This window comes from Sus scrofa, chromosome 8 (assembly GCF_000003025.6).
Source record: "Sus scrofa isolate TJ Tabasco breed Duroc chromosome 8, Sscrofa11.1, whole genome shotgun sequence".
Taxonomy (NCBI): Eukaryota; Metazoa; Chordata; class Mammalia; order Artiodactyla; family Suidae; genus Sus; species Sus scrofa.
The window spans coordinates 136946886-136968797 of record NC_010450.4 but is presented as its reverse complement, the minus strand read 5'-3'; the positions used below and the strand labels follow the sequence as shown (position 1 = coordinate 136968797).

Sequence of the window (21912 nt, the reverse complement as noted above, 5' to 3'; positions counted from 1 at the left end):
AATAAACATTTTAAAATAAACATTACACTAACGTAATTTTAAAGAACCATAGGTCTTTATAGGTGAGGAATTTTAGTTCTTTGCTTTCTTTGATTTGTTTCCTACTTTTTAATTTTTCTTAAATATTCAAGGATGCAATAAATTCAACATAAAGCACAAAAAAAATTATTCTTCTAAGACACGGAAACTTTGCTACCTAGATAGACTACACAGAAAAAAATTTTTTTAAAGAAAAGAAACACTTTTCATGTAATAGGTAATTAATCAGTAAGCCAAGAAAGCAAGCCCATCAAGATAGAAAAAAAAATTCTGCTAAAATTTTAGCACATTTCATCACTTCTTTTCAGACTCAAGTAATACAAACTAAAGCAAATAAAATTTACTTCCAACTTTTGTCCTTCATTTTTCCTTTTCACATCACAGCAATTCTCAGGGGCTCCCTAAGCCCAAAATACTTGTTATATTTATACTGACATGTTATTTCTGTTAACATTTCGACGTGTATTTGTCATTGCTATGGTCAAAAGAATCAGTGTTTTGAATTTTTTCAATTTTGATTTCCAATATGGCAACTGTTGATAGTTACAACCTACATAATACAATTCAACAACAAAGAAACGAACAACTCAATTGGAAAATGGGCAGAAGACCTAAACAGCCATTTCTCCGAGGAAGACATGTGGATGGCTTGCAGGCACATGAAAAGATGCTGGCCACCACCAGCTATTAGAGAAATATGAATCAAGACTACAAAGAGATTCCACCTCACCTGGTCAGAGTGGTTATCATTAATAAGCCTACAAATAGCAAATGCTAGAGAGGGCGTGCAGCAAAGGGAACCCCCCTGCACTGTTGCTGGGCATGTAAATTGGTACGACCACTAGGGAAAACAGTATGGACATTACTCAGAAAACTAAACATAGAAGTACCGTATGATCCAGCAGTCCCTTTCCTGGGCATATATCTAGACAAAACTATAACTCAAAAAAATAAGGCACCCCTTTGTTCATAGCAGCACTATTCACAATAATCAAGACATAGAAACAATCTAAATATCCATCAGTAGATGAATGGATCAAGAAATGTGGTACATATATACGATGGAATCCTCCTCAGCCATAGAAAAGAAAAGAAATAATGCCATTTGCAGCAACATGGATGCAACTAGAGATTCTCATATTAAGTGAATTAAGTCAGAGAGAGAAAGACAAATACCATACGATATCACTTTTACATGGAATATAAAATATGGCACAAGTGAACCTTTCTACAAAGCACACACAAACTCACAGACTTAGAGAACAGATTTGTGGTTGCCAAGGAGGAGGGGTGAGAGAATGGAACAGGCGGGAAGTCTGAGGTTAGTAGACACAAACTATGACCTGTAGAATGGATAAGACAGCGAGGTCCTACTGTACAGCACAGGGAATCAGATCCAGTCTCTTGGGACAGACCACGACGGAAATAATATTAAAAACGAAGGCATGTATATGTATGACTGAGTCATTCTACTGCATATCACGAATTGGCACAACATTGTAAATCAACCACACTTTAATAAAAAATAAAAAGTAGTGTTTTTTTAAAAGTTCCTTAAGGTCCTCAGTAAATTGCGGGATTTTACACAGGTTCTGAGGTAGAACAATAACAAAAAAAGAAACCTGAAAAGCACTCCCATATATAGTACATATAATACAGTTATTGATAACATATATAGTATGTAATTATAACAGGAAATGGTAGTATTTATATATATATGTTATAAATATATGAAATTATACTACATATAAAATTATAAATATATACAATTACTGCTGCATAGTGTTGGAAAACCTCCAAACTACTTTCTCTTTGAAACGCAAAAGCAAATGGTCGTATTAGTCTTTCCCTATTACTTATTATGGAGTCTCACTCATTAATGTCATTTGTGATTTTTAACCAAGTAACTTCTATTTCAAGAGAAAACCGGAGGTAGATCACTAAGAACGGCCTCTATTCCCAAAGCATTCCCACAGACAAGAAACGGGTAGGTTGCAGCTTTCTGCATCACATACGTATCTTTCTAAAGAGACAAAACATACACATTCGTTAACAGGACCAAAGATAGGAGCTTTCCATAGGATATAAGCAAAAGTATATAAACTTAAAATTATGCCTAATAATGAGGCATCAAATCTTCAGTATTTTGGCTTACTTAGAAACTGTCGCAATGTCATAGGAATATCCATCATGTAATTCAGCCCAATGGCCATCTCAGTTTTTATGTTACCTGAAGGTCTTGGGAAGGACATTCAAACTGACATACTTAAAAAGCAAAATTACTATTGAAATAAAGTTGTAAGCATATGATTTACTTTTGTTGAATACAAACTTACACCTCTCATTATCTTCAAGATTGTGTGGGAGTCATGTTAGCTTATTTGATCAGTGTATCTCAATAAGTTTAAGAAAAGTAAACCCAAATGCAGGAATAAAATGTATGCTTATGTACTAATATAAGCATACATTTAACACTGATAAATCAGAGGATGAGCTGTTTGTTTTAAACCAAAATTATTACACTCGTCTGATCTACCAAATATTTATCTCAGTTATAGGACCTTAAATTTTTAAAGCATTTCTGTGAGAATAACTCATTAGATATAGCACATTTAAAGTATCAAAACTTTAATTTACACATTTTCCTGGAATTTTATAAATATTTGACTTGCATAAGAAGTTATTTATGTAAGAACTCTATAGGTCAATCAGAACAGATTTTCTTTAATTTGGGAGACTTTTAAGTCTAATTTATGAATTCCCTCCAGAGATAGGAAAATATATACCCATACATATAGACATAAAGGCCTTTCTGAATTCTAAGCATATATACACACAGACACTTAGGGAGCTTATATCTTCAAATCTAAACATTAGCCACAGCTCGAAAGTAAACATGGAAAAGTTATCAGTCCGTATATCAAAAAACTGTCCTCTTTCCTGATGAGCATGAGAGTCTCAATTTCTTCCACGCAGACAAAGAAGAAAATACCAACAAATCAGATTCTCTGTTTTCTCTCAGTCAAGAAAGAGTAAATCTCAGTAATCTATTAATCTCTTTACAGAGATCACAAAGATTAAGCCATAAAAGCAAATTCCAAATCATTGCAGTCACCAATGGGGAATAATTTATTCATGGTAGAAGTTCCAAAAACCAAACCCAGAAATAGTAAAAAGGAAAATACGTAAAGAAACAGAGGCTCAGCAAAACTAAAGTTCTGTTGCTCCTAGGGATTTACCTCTGGGAACCAAGAAAAAAAAAAGTGTTTAAAGTTGCCCAGGAAGCATAATACTCTAGCAACACAGGCTGCTCAACCAGCAGGTGAATCCACTGGGCCTCAACATGGAACCTCAAAAATGTTTACAGGACCATTTTTCTTAAAAGGGTGTGATGGGACTCCCACAGTGATACCAGATCAGTGTCAAAGATTTCATTTAATTCACTAACTATGGAGTTAACCAGTAAGATGCTACAGGCAGCACGAAGGAGAATTCAAAGAGCAAGACTTATACAGGGAAAAGAAGAGTTGCAGTTAGTGTGCCAATCAATGCAAAGTAGATCCCAATACAGGGCAAGAGTCAACTGCATGCCGCGGGGCACCATGAATTTGCATCTTTGTAGACAATACTATGTTGCATCACTTTCAGTTTTTCCAACTTAAAGATTTATAAAATAGCACAAAAACAGAAGGAAAAAAAAAAAAAAAACATGGGTTAGTGAGCCATTTCAGACATCACTCTTTTTGTCTCACCCATTTCAAAATCTTTACAATTTTACTCTCTCTATTTAACAAAAGATGAGTCTGATACAGTCTTTCTTGCTGGCACAGCAGATGAATGCCATGAGGGGAAGACAGTATCGAAGCTTATCCCTAGTCTCTGATGTAAATTTCTCTTCATCTCTTCTTATGAGAGAAGAGAGAACAAGCGTCTTTTGTACTTCAAATATAGAAAAAGCCCAATGACTAGGATTTTTCAGTGATAGATACTGTCTAACTCTTCGAGTATCTGTCTTCTCTCTTATCAGCACCACATTAATCAATACTTGCTCCCATAGGAGCTCCTAGGAGCCTAGAAGTATAACAAACTATCCTGAATAAAAGCAAAAGGAGCAAATATTTTTTTTCACAAATTATAATGTGTGGGGGGGAGCAGATCAAATAGTTTTTGAACTGATAAGAAGCATTTCAGGAAACCCACCATGCACAGGTCGTTAGTCCCACTAGTCTGAACCAGTTCCAAACTTGAGATGTTTTTATTTGTCAAACTTAAAATCAATTTAGGGTTCCTTTTGACTTGCTACCCTGCAATCACCTGTTTTTACAAAGCCCTTCCCTGGGAATTCTGCGGAGTTAGTGACCCATGGAGTTCAACAGGGTCTAGACAAGCATGAACCTGGGACATTGCTTTGATCCTAGGTACTTCCAGTAACGTCACAACTTGGAGTCTAAAGACTCCTGATTGGAATTATCACTGCTCCTGAGAAAAAAAATCTAGGAGGAAACATAAACACGTCTCCATGGCCGCAGCCTTCTTAGTTCTGTTTGCTACAATGCTGAAGCAAGAAGAAAATTCATTTAATGCTAATCACCTGCTTGGACTGGGCTGATTAACAATATGATTTGTGTATTTTAGGCTCAGCCAGGTGACAACTCGACCAGAACCCCTATCCGAACAGATCTCTACATACAGACTGTCATTTTTGATCACGTTTCCAGAAGAAAGACTTAACTACCAACATGTTAGATGGTTCCCTACTGGCTTGCTAAGCGGAAATGAATCCTGGACTAGATGCAAATTCGAATAATAAATGAGTCCTGTAGCTATAAGGCAAATCAGAATAAAAAAGTTAATAAAGACATTAGAAGGAAAATCCTAATCTTGACTGCTTTTTTGTGGTACAAATAGCATCTTTTTGTTGTTACTGTTGTACAAATAGCATCTTAACCTGATTTGAAGTTTTGCTAAATTTCTCCCCTAAACACTGAAGCCGATTGCCATAGTTCATAGGAGAAAATCTTGTTCCCGCTTCACAGATATAGTAAGTAGTGACTTATTTTGTACCTCTGATATTCCACATTTCCAAATATTCCAAAAATGTTCCAGGTCCTTACTCTTGCCAAATACCGTGGGCCAAGCCTTATGCCACATGGCGGCGCTGCCTCCAAAAATCATTGACTATTGATGAGCTCTCACATTGGAAGGCGGACACAAGGAAAGAGAAATACCAGATTCCCCGTGGCACTCCAGGAGTAAATACGGCCCGAAGTCTCCCCTGAGAGCCGGAGTAAAATGATTGAAGAGTCTGATATGCTTATGTGCCCAGACAAAGGAACCATGGCTGAGAAGCCGAGAAAATGAAATCTGAAGGAAATCAGAGGATTTGGGGAGAAATGGGGCCGCCAGGGCAGTGGCCGGCGCGTTTTCCTAATGCGCCCTACCGGCGGCTTCTGTGCAGAGACCTTCGGAGGCCGTTTGTGATGTGCAATTCCCGTTTGATTCCTCTTCTCCTTCCCTGTCTTCTCCTCCCTTTCTAAACAATCCAGGTCACAGGCAGGTGGGAAGGGAAAGTTGCTCAGTGGGGGGATGGGGGGACCCAGAGCAGGGCATCCCCGGTTCCAGTGGGATGAGGAGGGCGTGTTCACGGCCGGGTGATGGTGGGGCCAGAGGTGTCAGATGCCAGTCTGGGTGGGGAGAATGGTGCTAAATTGCGTGTCCTGCTATGGTCGCATCCTTTTCAAGATAAACGGCAGGTTCAGAGTATATGCTAATGTGTCTATGCGCCCCCATTCCTGCACTCGGGCGACCGCTGAGAGGCCCTGACTCCCAAGATCCCTGAGCACACCTAGCGCCCAGGTCTGAAGTTTCCCCACACAGCTTCTCCCAGAGGGAAGAGAGCATCCTTGGGAAAAGGACTGAGTCCAGGGCTGATTCGTGGCGGATCTATTTCTGTGTCAGAAAGCAAAGGAGTTCAGGAAGAATGCAGGGAACTTAATCCGAAGAACACAGAATCCACCTTGAAAGGGTTCTCACTGGCCAAAGTGGGGACAGGTTGGCATCAAAAATAAATCCTGGTGAAATAAAAGGACATCAGTTTAGACTGAACTGTGTGGATGAATAAATGGGAAGTTTGGTGAGGAACGGGAATATTTACATGGGTCTCCCGCAAAAGAGAAGGGGCAGCAGAAAAGCTTGGAATACGCGTCTTTCAGGAAAGGATCAAAGAGAATATGAGGAGCCGTGAGGTGAACTGAGTTTGGGCCTCGCCTGATAAGATGCAGCCGAAGACCTCAGCACCCCTTCTGTAGTAATCTTGCCAACGCTGCGTAACCTGAATCCAATCAAGGAAAACACAGACAAATGCAAGTCTAGGGACAGTATTACAAAATGCCTGGCCTGACGTCTTCACGAGTGTCAAGATTATCGAAGCAGAAGACTGAGGGGTCATCTCAGACTTGAGACCAAGGAGACAAACGCAACACAAGCTTCTGGGTGGTATTCGCATCCCGTAAAGGGAACCTGGGGACAGCTGGTGAAAACCGAGTGCTCTCTGAAGACGAGGTGGTAGCAACAGAAAGAAAATGCTTCTGTCCTGATTTTGATGATTATGTTATGATTTTATTTAAAAATGTCCTCGATTGTAGGAAATTACACTAAAGCATTTGGGAGTCAAGGGGCATCATGTCAGCAAATTATTCAAACTGTTTCAGGGGGGAAAAAGTTTTGTGCTGTACTTGCAACTTTTCTGTAAGTCAGATGTTTTTGAAATAAAATAAATATATGATATGATTTATAAATTCAAAACTCCACTTATGTTTTAAGTATATATACAAGTGTATTGTTCTATTTATTGAGTCGATGAAATTTTAGCACTCGTTTTTATAAGTTCCATAGTATAGTTAACTGAATTCCTTTAAACATTTTAAATTTTATTTATGAACTTCATTACATTCAGTTTTCTAATGATTTCAAATTTCCAGTTAACAAATAAGCTTTCATACGCATTTAAATAACTGTCTTAAATTTAGTAAATTAAACTTAGGAATGTAATGACATATTCCCTTAAAAGCTTCAATGTAGTTCACAAATCTATAAAATTTCAATTTAGTCTCAGTTAATTATTCAAATATCATATTTTATTTTAAAATAAAAGTAACTATACAAGATTTACTTTTTTTCTTCCTATGTTTTTAGGAGCTGCCTCCCCAACTGGTCTAGGTCAAATTTTTATTTATTTGTTTTCTTTGCTGAAGTATAGTTGATTTACAATGTTTATTAGTTTCACGCATACAGCAAAGTGATTCAGTTATTTTTTTTTCTTCAGGTTATTTTCTTTTTAGATTATTGCAAGATACTGAATGTAATTCCCTGTACTTTTCGGTAAATCCTTGTTGCTTCTCCATTTTATGTGTAAGAGTTTGCATCTGTAATGTCATACTCCTAATTTACCTTCCCACTCCCACCTTTCCCCTTTGGTAACTATAAGTTTGTTTTCTATGTCTGTGAGTCTATTTCTGTTTTGTATACTTGTTAAATTTGACTAATAAGCCTTACCTATTAGACTCACTATGCTATAATATGCCAGTGGTTTTTAAGTGTTTTAACTCTTTTAAAAATTTTTAAGTATAGGTATTTCCAATATTTCAAATGCTTAGTATAGTTACAGATTATTCCTATTTAATCCCAATTACTTATTTTATAAGTAATTTTTACATTACCTCCCGAACTGAATTTAAGGATGGTAGATACAAACCAGAGATTTGAGCTGGGTTATGGGATGTATTCGTTTGCTAGAGCTGCCGTAACAAGATACCCTAGACGGGTGGCTTAAACAACAAAACCGTATCGTCTGACAGTTCTGGAGGCTGGAAGTCCAAGATCAAGGCATCGGCCAGTTTGGTTTCTTCTGAGGCCGCTCTCCTTGGCCTGCAGATGGCATGTGCGTCTTGCGATTTCATCACATGGTCTTCCCTCTGTGCAGGCACCCCGGGTGTCCCTCCATGGGTCAGAATGTCTTATTTTTGGGAGAACTCCACTCAGATTGGATCAGATTTCACTGTGGTGACCTCATTCTAACGCCACTACCTCTTTAAAAGTCCTTTCTCAAAGTACTGTCACTTTCTGAGGTACCAGGGATGTGTTGTGGGGTGGAGAGGGCTTTTACTGTGAATTGGGGCACAATTCACCCCATAACATGCGTTGTGGACTACACATAGCCCAGACATTCTCATGATTAGAACCTCTCACCCGATACTAAGCCATGTCTAGACTTCTGAGGGTTCCAAAATCATGTCTTTTACATGTGGGTGCCCTTGGATTCAAGTGTCATATTGCCTAATTTTCTAGCCTGATTTAAGTTCACAGCACCCATCCAGGTTGATTGACATTCAATGAATCTATGTAAGGTTTCTTTCTATTTCTGATTTGCTTTTATATTCTTTCTATCAACAGAGCCACAACTCCTATACACGTTACATGATACCTCATTGTGGTGAGCTTATCTCTCATGTCTTACCTTGTGCTGTGGTCACAGTGCTAAGGTCAAACTAATGCAGTTGTTGGAAATTGGAAATCCCATTTAGGGAAGCTCATGAGGTCAATTTTTACCCAGTAAAGAAGAGAGAGCTGTTACGCCTGAGTCTCGGGTACACGAAGAAAGTAATTTTAGCTTGAAGCTAATGGCTGAATGCAGAGCCAGGGAAAGGGAATCTGAAATGTATGTGAGCATCAGCAGAAGAGTGGGCCAAAGACACCGGACCAAAGAAGGAGCTAGCCGACCACAAGGAAATGAAACCAGAAATTGAGCAATGCAATAAAGAGTCAAGAGCATTAAGAACCAGACTATTTGGCAAGCTGATGTTGGTAACTGGCCAAATCACTTTATCTCTCCAGACTTTGGCTCTTGAAGGTCCCTTCAAAATCCAAAGCATCTATGATTTCTCCTTGCTGTTTTTCTAATCTATTTATAGCCTCCCTCAGCTGAATAGAATAGCCTTGCAAATTCAGTGTAATTTTCTCCAAGTGATAGTTCAAGTGCACTGTCCAAGACTCTGGTTGCAGGGATGGCCATCCAATTTGAAGCTTTATTTTAAAAACACTGAGGTGTCTTCTAGAACGAAGGAAAGGAATATGTCTGCATCCTAGGAATAATCATAATCAAACATTTGAACACTGTCAGAAGTCCTTCCCTGTCTCATTACTGTGGTCTTATCTATGCATCATTACTCTCTTCTGACAAAACAGCCTGTTTCTCCAGATGCACCTCTCTTCTCCTTCTCTCTCTCTTTCCCCTTCCTCCCTCTCTCTCCGTCTCTCTTCCTTCCCCCGTCTTTCCATCTCCCTCTCTCTTCCTCCCTCTTTCCTTCCCTCCTTTCCCCACCCCTGCTCCCTTTTTTCCTCCAAGTCCAGAATCCCAGAGAAGGGAAACTGGATGGCATCAATCAGGAGCCCAGCCCCAACTAATATTTAAATTCTAGAAAGGTCAGGTTACGCAGATTTATGTTCTCCTTAATGACAACAACTATGATTCTTGTGAATGAATGAGAATCTTCTGAAAGGCAGGTAACTCTATGACCAGATAGTGCTTCCATTTCAACGGAGTAGAGAGAGAGTGTAGGAGAGAAAAAAGGGAGAAATCTGGGATGCTGAGGTCCTTGGTCCCTGGAGCACCAATCCACACTTCTTGTCACTAGCGGTGGCAAGGTGACTGGATGAGTATTCTTTTTGTAGGATTTCTGCTTTATGACACAGTTTTCTAAGAAAGTATAGAATTAAAACTACTTGATCTGTGACAGCCTCTTCAAATTTTATTGTATATCCCAGAATGATATGATTTAGACAGTCAGCAATAACCAGAAACTATCTTAATCTCAAGGAAACTAAAAGAAAATATCTACTTATTTAATTATGGGAAATGCACCACTTGTTTGTTTATTTGGGGGGTTATTTCTTTATTGTGAGCTAGATACTCTTTTTAGAGGCACAATAATAAATGCGTGCTTCCCTCAAGAAATTCACCAGCTTGGATTAAAAAAGAACCCGAGGATCTTATGTTTTTATTTTTGCTGTGGCTGCTAATATGAATGGATTTCCTCCTCATTCCACCCACCACCAGCTTGTTGTAGACACAGGACATGAGTTGTGTGAAGTCCTGAGAATTATGATGCCGGTTCATTGGGAATACCACCAGAGACGTATTTCCCAAAGAGTATATTCCGAAGCACACTAATCTTTTTAAAGTAGCTTCCAATAGAAAATATTCTGTGGTCAAGGAAGGTTGTGAAATTGCATACCGCAGATTTCTCCTAGAGACTCACAGTGTGACATTTTGTTGACTCTGAGAAGTTCCAAAATAAAGAGAGCTCTGTAAGCTCAAGTCCCCACGCAGATTGTCCACTGATCAACACCCTTCCATTTCACCATCAAACACCTATTAGTGTCTGAGTTACTGGAGGGTTTTTGTTGCTGTTTGCATGCCACAAAAACAAATCTCACACACTTAAGCAGAAGGAGGAGTATACTAGAATCTGAGGAAGATTTAAGAGCCAAGACTCAGGAAAGAAAGAATACAGAATTCTGGAAGTGCCTCTGTCAAACCTGGTCTAATAAAACCGAGCTCCACCTTCTTCCTGGTCCTTGTTAATCCCAAATTTCAAATTCTTTTAAAAATTTTTTTATTATACTGGATTTACAGTGTTCTGTCAATTTCTGCCGTATAGTTATACATATATAAGCATTTTTTTTCACATTATCCTCCATCATGTTCCATCACAGGTGATCAGATACAGTTCCTTGGGCTATACAATAGAATCTCATTGCTTATCCATTCCACATGCAAGAGCTTGCATCTACTAACCCCAAAATCTCAGGAGAGGAAACCTGATCAGCCACAGGAGGGTCAGGTGTCCACCCCTGGACCACCACTCAGCACCATCAAGGTCATATGGTCAGACACAACACCTGGAGGTTCATCTAGAGCTGTTTCTCGAGAGAGGGAGAGTGCCATGGGTTGGGAAGGCACCCTAGGAAATAGCTGGAGGTTCATCTAGAGCTGTTTCTAGAGAGAGGGAGAGTGCCATGGCTTGGGAAGGCACCCTAGGAAATAGCTGCCATGAAATCTCTTGAAACTAGAAACACACCTCGTTAAAAACCATTAGTACGATGTTGACTCTCGACTTAATTTAATTCTTAATATTGTTTTGAGACTTAACCAGGAATGCATGTCAGTATTTCCTTCCAAATGCAGTTTTGTCATCAACTGAAAATATTATTATAAATAAAATCAAGTCATGCAGTATGCTATGGGTACAAATTTTGAGATGCTTTCCAGGTAAAAATGCTTTTTGAAGTATTTGAAAAAAAAAAACTGTTTTGTTTTAATACATATTTAAACTTTGTTAACATATTATCCAAGTACCTATATCTCTTGTTTTATGTGTATATCTATCTGCATATGCATATTTACATGTACAAATATGTATATACTGGCCCATCAAAGACTAGTAGAGATATAGCCAGGCTTTCTACTAAAAACAGTGTTTAGCACTCCTTATAAATCTAACAATTTTTGCTTTATCAATTGAAACTCTTCTTTTGCTATTCTTCGTAGGCATTGTCAGTATGGATTCTACCTTTACTAAGAGAAAACAACTTTCAGTTTCCTTTTTTTGTTTTACCTGAATCCTGTTTTTTTCCAAACTCAAAAATACCAACCATACTTTATTTGTTTTTATTTGTCTGATAAATGAGTGCCCAACTTATTGCCACTCCCAACATTTTTTAGTATTCATTAATGTAATCTGAAGGTATAAGCCTGTATTATTATTTTAATATAGGCTCTCTTTCAATAATATTAACTGAAATTGAAAAATTAGTTTTGTAGCAATATTTATGATGATTGTTCTCGATTCTGTTCTTTAACTTTTTTTCTTGGCCATCACCGTGGCGTGTGGAAGTTCCCAGGCCAGGGATCGAACCTGTGCCACAGCTGTAACCAGAGACACAACAGTGACAGCGCCAGCTCCTTAACCTGCTAAGCCACAGGTTCTATTTTTCAAGAGCTTGAACGTCACCGTCAGTCCTCTTATGGAATGAAATCCCTACTCTTAAATTCTAATTTTCTCAAGTAATTTCTCTGTTAAATTCCAAAATTACATTTACATTCTCATAGTAGATAACTCAAACAGAATTGAAAAATAGAAAAGTGGAAGCAAAGTCTCCCTCCTCACAGGTGAAGTGGAGGGTTAAACAAGTGAGATGCTCCAGTGCAAAATTTAAGGAAATACTTAATCCCAAGGTAGTTCCCCCAGCCTGGAGCCTAGATGTCTCCTTTCACCTCACCCTACGTCTGGCCCTGCTTTCTCGTACTCGTTCCTTTACAGAAAACTACCGCTGCTAATGGTTCCTTGTTGCTTTTTTCATAAAACGGTCTGTGATTGCCTGGGTACGGATGTGTGGCTTTTTTCCCTCGATACTTGGGGTCGTGGCTCCATGCTGCTCCTCATTGCTCCGCCCTTAGAATGGGGGCCACTCACTCACTTCAGTAAATACTACTTAAGATGCCTACTGTTCTAGGCATCTAAGCAACGCAAATCAAGACCAAATGGACATGGGCGTATTTCCATCTTCCTAAGTCCTGCGTGTGGATGACCACACTGTTTTAACCAGTTCGATAGGAGGATATTTAAGTATTTGTTGTTGAAAATGATACTTTTGCGAATGTTCTTTGCCATGTATTTTTCTCCAATAGCTATTAATTTGTCTCAGTATTTTTCAAAATAATTCACTTTTGGAGTTCCTGTCGTGGCTCAGTGGTTAACGAATCCAACTAAGAACCATGAGGTTGCAGGTTTGATCCCTGGCCTTGCTCAGTGGGTTAAGGATCCGGCGTTGCTGTGAGCTGTGGTGTAGGCTGGCGGCTATAGCTCCGATCTGACCCCTAGCCTGGGAACCTCCATATGCCGCGGGAGCAGCCCAAGAAATGGCAAAAAAACTAATAATAATAATAATAATAATTCACTTTTTCTTCACTAATTCAAAATCCCAAATTTATCATAATTCACCTTTTTTTTTTTTTTTTTTTTTGGTCTTTTTGTCTTTTCTAGGGCCGCACCGAGCCACATGGAGGTTCCCAGGATCAGGGTCTAATCGAAGCTGCAGCTGCTGGTCTACGCCACTGCCACAGCAACGTGGAATCTGAACCGAGTGTGCGACCTACACCCAGCTCATGGCAGCACCCGATCTTTAATCCACTGAGCAAGGCCAGGGATCGAACCCACAACCTCATGGTTCCTAGTCAGATTCGTTAACCACTGAGCCACGATGGAAACTCCTAATTCACCCTTTTTAAAGTTTATTTCTAGTATCTCTATCTTATATGTTGCTGGGTCATTGCATGCTTTAATTTCTTTTTTCTTATAATAGTTTTTAATATCTTTTAGGGCAAGTACGTCTTCATTACTTTTTTTGTATTCACACAATGATTTTTTTAGGTTATCTTTAATATCATTTTTCAGATTCCAAAAGAGCATATGAGGATTAAATGGGAAATTAGTGTACGCTTTTAGAATAACCCCTGTCACGTGGTAAATACTCAACACATTTTAGCCACTTAATTTAATTGTCCAACAAAGTAAGATCTGTCTGGACTTCATCCTTGCTGCCAGAGCAGACGGCGCCACTTCTCTGGTAGCACCACTGAGGTTGAGCAACGTCCAAGGGCAGAGAGACGGAGACGGAGACTGAGTCTGCCCTTGGATGTTGCTCAACCACAGCAGAACGCAAGCAGCCGTCCTTAGAAGTCATTTCTGTTGTGCATTCTCCTGGGCTGAGTTAGGACTTTCTCCTTTGCTCAGCATGCCAAACACCGAAAGATACCATGACAAGTGGTAAGTAAGCATGCTGTTTTACCAAGATGCTTCCTGTCTTGTACATGGAGCACAGATACACACACCCCGGCAGGGATTCCCTCTTCTTGTCCAGTTATTTTAAGGGTGATAAAATAGTGGTACCCATGTCAAAAGTACAATTGCTTTTTATTTCTTTATTTTGGCTTTTTTATGGCTGCACCCGCAGCATATGGAGGTTCCCAGGCTAAGGGCTGAATCGGAGCTGTAGCTGCTGGCCTACACCACAGCCACAGCAACACCAGATCCAAGCCATGTCTGCGACCTACACCACATCTCCAGCAATGCCAGAGCCTTACCCAATGACCAAGGCCAGGGATTGAACCTGTGTCCTCATGGATCCTAGTCAGATTTGTTTCTGCTGTGCCACGACGGGAACTCTGCTTTTTGAATTGTATTCTTCAGAGCCCTGAAGTTATGTTAAAAGCCTTAAAGCCCACCTCAGTGGGGAAACAGAAGGCAGAGCTAATGGAGTTTAAAGACTCCTGTGCGTTTTCAGCCATCATAGCTCTCCTTATTTTTCAAGAAATACTTCATTGGGGAGTTCCCGTCGTGGCGCAGTGGTTAACGAATCCGACTAGGAACCATGAGGTTGCAGGTTCGGTCCCTGCCCTTGCTCAGTGGGTTAACGATCCGGCGTTGCCGTGAGCTGTGGTGTAGGTTGCAGACGCGGCTCAGATCCTGCGTTGCTGTGGCTCTGGCGTAGGCCGGTGGCTACAGCTCTGATTCGACCCCTAGCCTGGGAACCTCCATATGCCGCGGGAGCGGCCCAAGAAATAGCAACAACAACAACGACAAAAGACAAAAAAAAAAAAAAAAAAGAAATACTTCATTGGAACAAATAATGAAATTAATTTTAAAATAAAAGTTGGGGATCGGGGGACAAGACCATAGAGAGACTCCAATCCGATGCTCTAATTAGCATAGACTGGGATTTTTCAATATCAGTCCCATGGATGCTCAGAGCTACATGCTGCTTTACTGCAGGGAGATATTCTGCGAACTGTAGAATGGCCTCTAGCTAGTAGCAATCCTTACACAACTGTGACAACTGTGGACACTGCCAAAAATCGCATGGTTGGCAAAATTGTCGCCCGTTGAGAACCACTGGTACAGATCATACCTTCACATGGTGAGGCCGTAACAATGGATGCACGGGCACCTCATATCTTCCGCCAGTTTGACAGGTTTGCTTTTGTCAAGTTATGTTTTTCAATCCAGCTCATCAGACTTTAATTAGTAGAGGTTCCCCCGTCTCTATTATTAGCTCTAGGGATTTAGTGTTTTATAAACCTTCTGGGTTAGGAAACCTGCATCAGATTGTCCCAGTGTGACAGCCTTTAATACCAGCTCTTGCAAGACTTTAAATGCCAAGTTACTGGCCTAGTCGTAAGAACCTTAGTTAATGAGGGACAGAAATCAGCCTAAAACAATCAAGCAGGGTCTTCTCTTCGGCGGCTTTCAGCCGCCAGTAGCCCATCACAAAGCGCGTAGGAAGTGGACACCTGGTAACAACGATGCTTATCCCGAACCCGAGTCTTTGTTGTTCTTTTGCTTCTGTCCCACCTGATCAGTCTGGATCCTTAATTTCTCCCACATTTCGTTTGCTCAGTTCTTATACTTTGCAAAGTAGATCCATGAATACGAACAGCTTTCAAATCTTCCTCTTAGTTCTCCCAATTCTCACCACCGATGCTTCTTATTTTAACAATACCTATTTTAAAAGATCACAACTGTCAATTGTTAAGAAAGAACAATATTTCCTTTCATTTTCAAGTGGTGAGTAACTGGAAAAAAATATCTGAAAGCTCTCCTCTTCTCAGGAATAATTTCCTTCCAAAAATAGGAACATTCAGCCAGTAATGTGTGGTTATTTCTTTCAGGAAATCCAATGAGTAGGTGTCTGCTAATCTGATTATGTAATAAGTAATATTTAAAGTTGAAAAATAATTTACACTTTTTCTTGGAGGTTTATTAATTCCATAGCTGGCAGGTGATAATGAAAAAAAACATGCACTTACTGTATAAGTTATAACCACATATCAAAGTTAAAATATTAGTGAGCTTATAAACCAAATGTTTAGTTTTTAATTTGCCAATTATTTTTAAATTGGTCAGGATGTCCTTCAGATTATCACTGAAAGAGGGATGAACTATTATAAAGATGAGAAATTCCAGCCTAGGTCCTAAAATGTGCTGAGGAAGCTGAAAACAGAAAATCAGATGCACGTGGCAGGGGTGCGGAATCAAACAAGTAAAACCTTCCAGAAGTTCCTGGCAATGTGATAAACAAAACAGCCTATGGTTTTGAAGGCACATTGTCCAAACTCTGCCACTGTTGCTGCTGACTGTCACTCTGCCCAGCCACAGATGTAACACAAAGTAAGAGGGTACCATACGCCTTCCCCCTCCCGCGCCGTGGATACCAACACAGCCCAGGCACCTTCACCGGCCTCAGCCTTAGAAGATCCACGTTCATTTTCTGATGTTCTGCCCCTTGCAATTTACTTGAGTAAGTTCTTTTAATTGAAATATAGGTGACTTACAATTTTGCGTTAATTTCTGCTGTACAGCAAAAATTCAGTTTCTCTCTCTCTCTCTCTCTCACACGCACACACACACATTCTTTTCCATTGTAGTTTATCTCAGGATATTGAATAGAGGTCCTGGGCTACACAACAGGACCTTGTCGTTGTCCATCCTATATGTGAGTTGGCATCTGCTAATCCCAGACGCCCAGTCCAGCCTTCCCTGCCTCTCCTCCCCCTTGTCAACTGCAAGCCGGCTCTGAGTCCAAGTTCTTTAACGGCTCTGGGCCCTTCTTCAGCTGTGCAGCTCTCACATGTCCTAGTTCCTTGAGTGCAGTCACACAAAGTTGAGAATGTTGTGCAGGAACCTCCCCTCGTGTGGGTGTAAGACCGGTGTGTGAGCACTCCTGCCGTTATCCTCTGGGGACTGTCTTCACGCAACTCATGGCACCTGCAGGCCTGCATCTGAAACTGTCCATACCGCGAAATGCCTAGAAAAGTGAACTTTCACTACCTAAGTAATGACATTGTTGAAATGTGTATTCATTTTCTTATCCGTCGATCCAACAGATACTTACTGAGCACCTACTATGTGCCAGGTAATCTTCTAAGCCCTGGGACGGGAGCATTAAAAGTATAGTCAAAGCCCCTGCTTGCCAGGACTTACCTTCCGGGGGGAGCACAGACAAGGGAGAACCAGCCAGGAAGAGCATTTTTCTCTAACTGCGTGTTTCTAATATTGAGGAATGACCGTAGTATATGGTATAAAGAGCAGTGATTTTGGACACAAGGGACCTTCATTTGCGTGTCAGTGTATTCACTTTTCAGCTGAATTATTTTAATTAAATTGCAATTTAATTTTCTGATCCTCAGTTTTCCCCCCATGAAAGGGATAATAATATACACTTTCGTTAGCATTAACTGACGTAAGACTTGAAACAACCCCTGACAACCAAATATTGAAAAACAGAAAATATTTATAAGGATAAAGTCGTCTTCAAACAGAGCATTCTTTCTCAGCATGAGCACTCCTAATTGTCCTTTTTATGGGCAAGACCCCGAAGTGCAGACTCCTTCCTGTTGCCCAAAATAAAGCCTATCCTGGTTCTGCTGGTTTCAGTGGGGTGCCAGTAGCAAAGGGAGAACAACGTAGGCGCAGGGCCAGGAGAGAGGTGGCGAAACCCCAAATTACATACAGATGAGCCAATCTCAGCTGTTAGCATCTTTTTGAGACACAAATCTCAGTACCCTGATATTAGACTGAGATTCCAATGCCTGATACTTTGATGTTTCTTTGAAATAGATGTGACCACTTTAAAAATATGCCAAAGAAACTTACTAAACATAATGAAACCTAGGGTGGAAATATTAAATGCCAGGTCAAATTTTTGCATTTCAGTCTAAAAGCTGACAACGTAAAATAAGGAAGAAATCATGAATTAGAATTCAATACAGGGACCACCAATTTTGCTCCATTAAGTGTATTCATTTGACAAGATGCAGTCTGTTTTTTATTTGTATAATGAAAGTTATATAAGGATACTTTATCTAAGCGGATATGTCACATGGTCAGTAGGGGTACACAGAGGCCCCAGGGTAGGCACATCTATTTTTACTGTAATATTTCTGGGTCTCGGTCTATGTCCCCAGACTCAGATGTGTGTTACCAACTGCCTGTTGAATTTTTCTGCCTGAATAATGCTCTGGTGTGTATTAGCTCAACCAATTCAAAATGGAGTTCACAATATTTCCTTCTAAACCTTGTCCTTCTGATACTCCCCTTCCCATCGACGTCACCCTACCACAGCCCAGAACTTCTCCTTCGTTCAGAGTCTGTCTAGTAGGTCTCCCCTACGTTTTTAGTGCCACCTCCCTAGCCCATTCCATCCTGGCCCTCACCTAGGCCAGATCAAAAGGCACCTAATCAGTTCTCAAGACAAGCCTCCCCCCACTTTCAAACCACCTACGTTGTGGAAGACATAATCATGGCCCCCAAGGATGGCCACATCCGACTCCCCAGAGCCTGTGACTCCATTGCCTCACACAGTAAAGGGGCACCTTGCAGACATGATTAAAGTGAAGGACCTCGAGATGGGAGGTCATTGTGGATTATTCCGGTGGCCCCAACCTGATCACAAATCCTTAACACCAGGGAAGCTTTCCTCATGTGACTCAAAGGCAATGTGACTAAATAAAAATGGGCAAAGGATGTGAAGCTGCTGGCTTTGAAGGTGGAGGGAGGGGACCATGAGACAAGGAATGCAGGCGGCCTCTGGAAGCTGGACAGGGCAGGAAAGGGCCAGGGGAAGGTTTTCCCTACCGCCTCCACGTGGAAAGACGGTCCTGCAGACCCTTTGATTTTAGTCCAGCGAGTCCTGCATCATACTACTAACCTGCGAAATAAGATAATTATTTTGTGCTGTCTCGTGACACTAAATTTGTGTTAGTTCACTGCAGCAGTAATGAAAAGGAATGCTCGTGTGCTGCTAGTTTAATCACTTTAAGAAAGTCCCTCCTCTTATTCCAGCTCAAGACTCTGCAGCAACCCTTCACCTGCCGCGTGTAATTCCAATGACTCGACATTACATGTAACAGAATTTATCACTTTAGTGTAGACCCTCCCACTACTTCCCTTCTCCGTTACATATCTGAGAAATGTCTATGAGCTGCTCTCCAAACCCCAGTCCTTCACTTTCCCCCACTGCTCCTTTGCACATCTTTTGTGTGGAATTTCTTCCTCTTCAGCTCCCCTTGCTAAAAAATTCTAGTTGTCCTTCAAATTCAAAGTCCATTACCCTCTCCTCCAAGTAACCTTTTCTGATTCTCTAGCAGCAGATGTCATTTTTCTCTTCTGTGCTTTCTTTACCATTATGTGTGTCTCTTAATTTTGTTTTAATTCGTTCTACCTTCTTTATACAGAAATGTTGTTTTGTCCTTATTAAATCTATGAGCTTTTCATGAACAGGAATCTTTACTTTTGTCTTTGAACTTCTAATGTGCTGGGTTCAGGTCCTTGCAGTACATAAATGCTGAAGTTTTTTTTTTGTTTTTTTTTTTTTAGGGCCACACCCACAGCATGTGGAAGTTCCCAGGCTGGGGTAGAATCAGAGCTGCAGCTGCCCGGCCTATGCCACAGCCACAGCAACATGGGATCCAAGCCACATCTGTGACCAACACCACAGCTCACGGCAATGCTGGATCCTTAACCTACTAAGCAAGTCAGGGGATCAAACCCACATCCCCATGGATACTAGTCAGGTTGGTAATCTGCTCAGCCACAATGGGGACTCAAATAATTTCTTTTAAATTGAACAAAAAGAATAAAAGAATGAATAAATAAATGTGTCAAAAAATACACAATGGAATACTATTCAGCCATAAAAAAGAATGAAATAATACCATTTGCAGCAACATGGATGGAACTAGAGACTCTCATCCTGAGTGAAGTAAGTCAGAAAGAGAAAGACAAATACCATATGATATCACTTATATCTGGAATCTAATATACAGCACAAATGAACCTTTCCACAGAAAAGAAAATCATGGACTTGGAGAACAGACTCGTGATTGCCAAGGGGGAGAGGGAGGGAGTGGGGTGCATTGGGAGCTTGGGGTTAATGGTTACAAACTATTGCCTTTGGAATGGATGAGCAATGAGATCCTGCTGTGTAGCACTGGGAACTATGTCTGGTCACTTATGATGGAGCATGATAATGTGTGAAAATAGAATGTGTTCATGTATGTGTAACTGGGTCACCATGCTGTACAGTAGAAAAAAAATGTATTGGGGAAATAACTATTAAAATAATAATAATAAAAGAAAATGCACAATAAACAATAAAAGAAAATGACAATTCATGTCATTTCCTCTTGACTGGTTTAAAGAAGCACTGGTCTGCATCAAGAGGAACGCTGTAGATTTTAAAACTAATTTTGTCTTTACTGGCGCTAAAGAGTAAATATTATATTATGGTCTCAGAAGGCAGTCATAATAAGAATCTTCTGAAAGAGGAATATCATCCGGGTCTCTCTGTAACATACAAGGCAATAAATATTGTAGATAATCTTTAGACCGGGAACATTCCTGTAGGCTGAACAATTCCCTACAGTTGATATGGTTCCAATGTTTGTTGCACCATTCTCTGCTTTGCTTGTTTTTCCATCTTTTGAAAATGACAGTGCCCTTGTCTTGAAACCATGTCGGCCCGGAGCTCCAGGGAGACGGGGTGAGACAAATGTGCCAGCGTACGGATGACAGAGGAATGATTTTCCCAGAAACGATAACCACGCGAAAGTTTTAAGGATGTCCTCCTTGGCTGAGGGACTTTTTAGCCAAAGACATGGCAAATTATTTGGGCTGAATTGGGAGCCATAAGAAGGAAGAAGGAACCGGTTCAATATTTTCATAGAAGAGTATCACCTCTTATCATACAAAATAACCTCATTTTTCCTGCAGAATACTGACCCTGCTTTGAAAATGGCAGTGTTGGAAAATGGCGTTTCCATGAAACAAAAGCATCAGTATTGTTGGGACCAACGTTTGGGACACAAAAAGGGGGAAGCAGTTCATTTATGGGGGAGATAATTTGTTGAATGCCTGCTCTGCTCAGCACTGGACTAGGAATTGGGGACACCAAAGTTAATTATGTAACGGAGTTCCCATGTGACTCAGCAGGTTAAGGATCCAGTGTTGTCACTGCTGTGGCATGTGTTACTGCTATGTCTCAGGTTACATCTCTGGCTGGGGACCTTTTGCATGCATCAGGTGCAACCAAAAAAATTATATAAGGCTTTGCCCTCGAGAAGTGTTCGTTTCTAAGCCAGCTCATACTTGTTTAATTCACTAAGGAACCGTTTGGCTTTTCATTATTTATTTTCAGTGTTCAACTTTTGGTAGATTGCCTTGCTGCTGAGAATTTCTGAGAACTGCGAATATGGCAGCAGGAATAGCTAATTAAATGATTTCGATCAAGTGGGGTAATTTGTATGACAGACGTTTTCACAGGACTCTTTGATAGTCTGACGAAGAAGCACCTAGACAGACTTCTGAATGAGATGACAGCCAAGGGTAGGACATGTGCAGTCAAATAAGGAGAGAGAGAAGAGCCTGTGAGACAAGCCCCCCCGCAAAGCGGTGTCTGAAGTCGGATGTGCCAGGTGAGGCAGGAGGGGAGGTAAACGGCAACCCGACCATGGAAAGTCTCAGGCACTCTCCACATGCATCTGAATTTCGTTTTGACGAACCTGGGAAAGCCACACAGGAAATCGCAGTAGGACTGAGGGAAGAGGAAGCGGAAGAAGGGGAAATTTCATTTGTAGCTTAGATGACATGGGATGGAAGAGAGAAAGGGGGAGGTTGGCTTAGTTCCCGAGCCTCTGCAGAAATGTGATGGGATTGCTCAGTGCAGTGGACACGTTGGAGCTGAAGGGATGAGAGACAG

The 21912-nt window shown here is 40.5% G+C and overlaps 1 protein-coding gene across 2 annotated transcripts in view; it reads left to right on the top strand.

The window, feature by feature from the left end:
- The window catches only part of C8H4orf22 (chromosome 8 C4orf22 homolog), a 528133-nt gene extending 523221 nt beyond the window's left edge, over positions 1–4912 (top strand). For both annotated transcript variants that reach the window (XM_021101895.1, XM_021101894.1), the window contains exon 6: positions 4675–4912. In XM_021101895.1, the coding sequence (XP_020957554.1) occupies positions 4675–4770 (96 nt within the window). In that variant the 3' untranslated portion in view covers positions 4771–4912. The remainder of the gene's footprint in view (positions 1–4674) is intronic.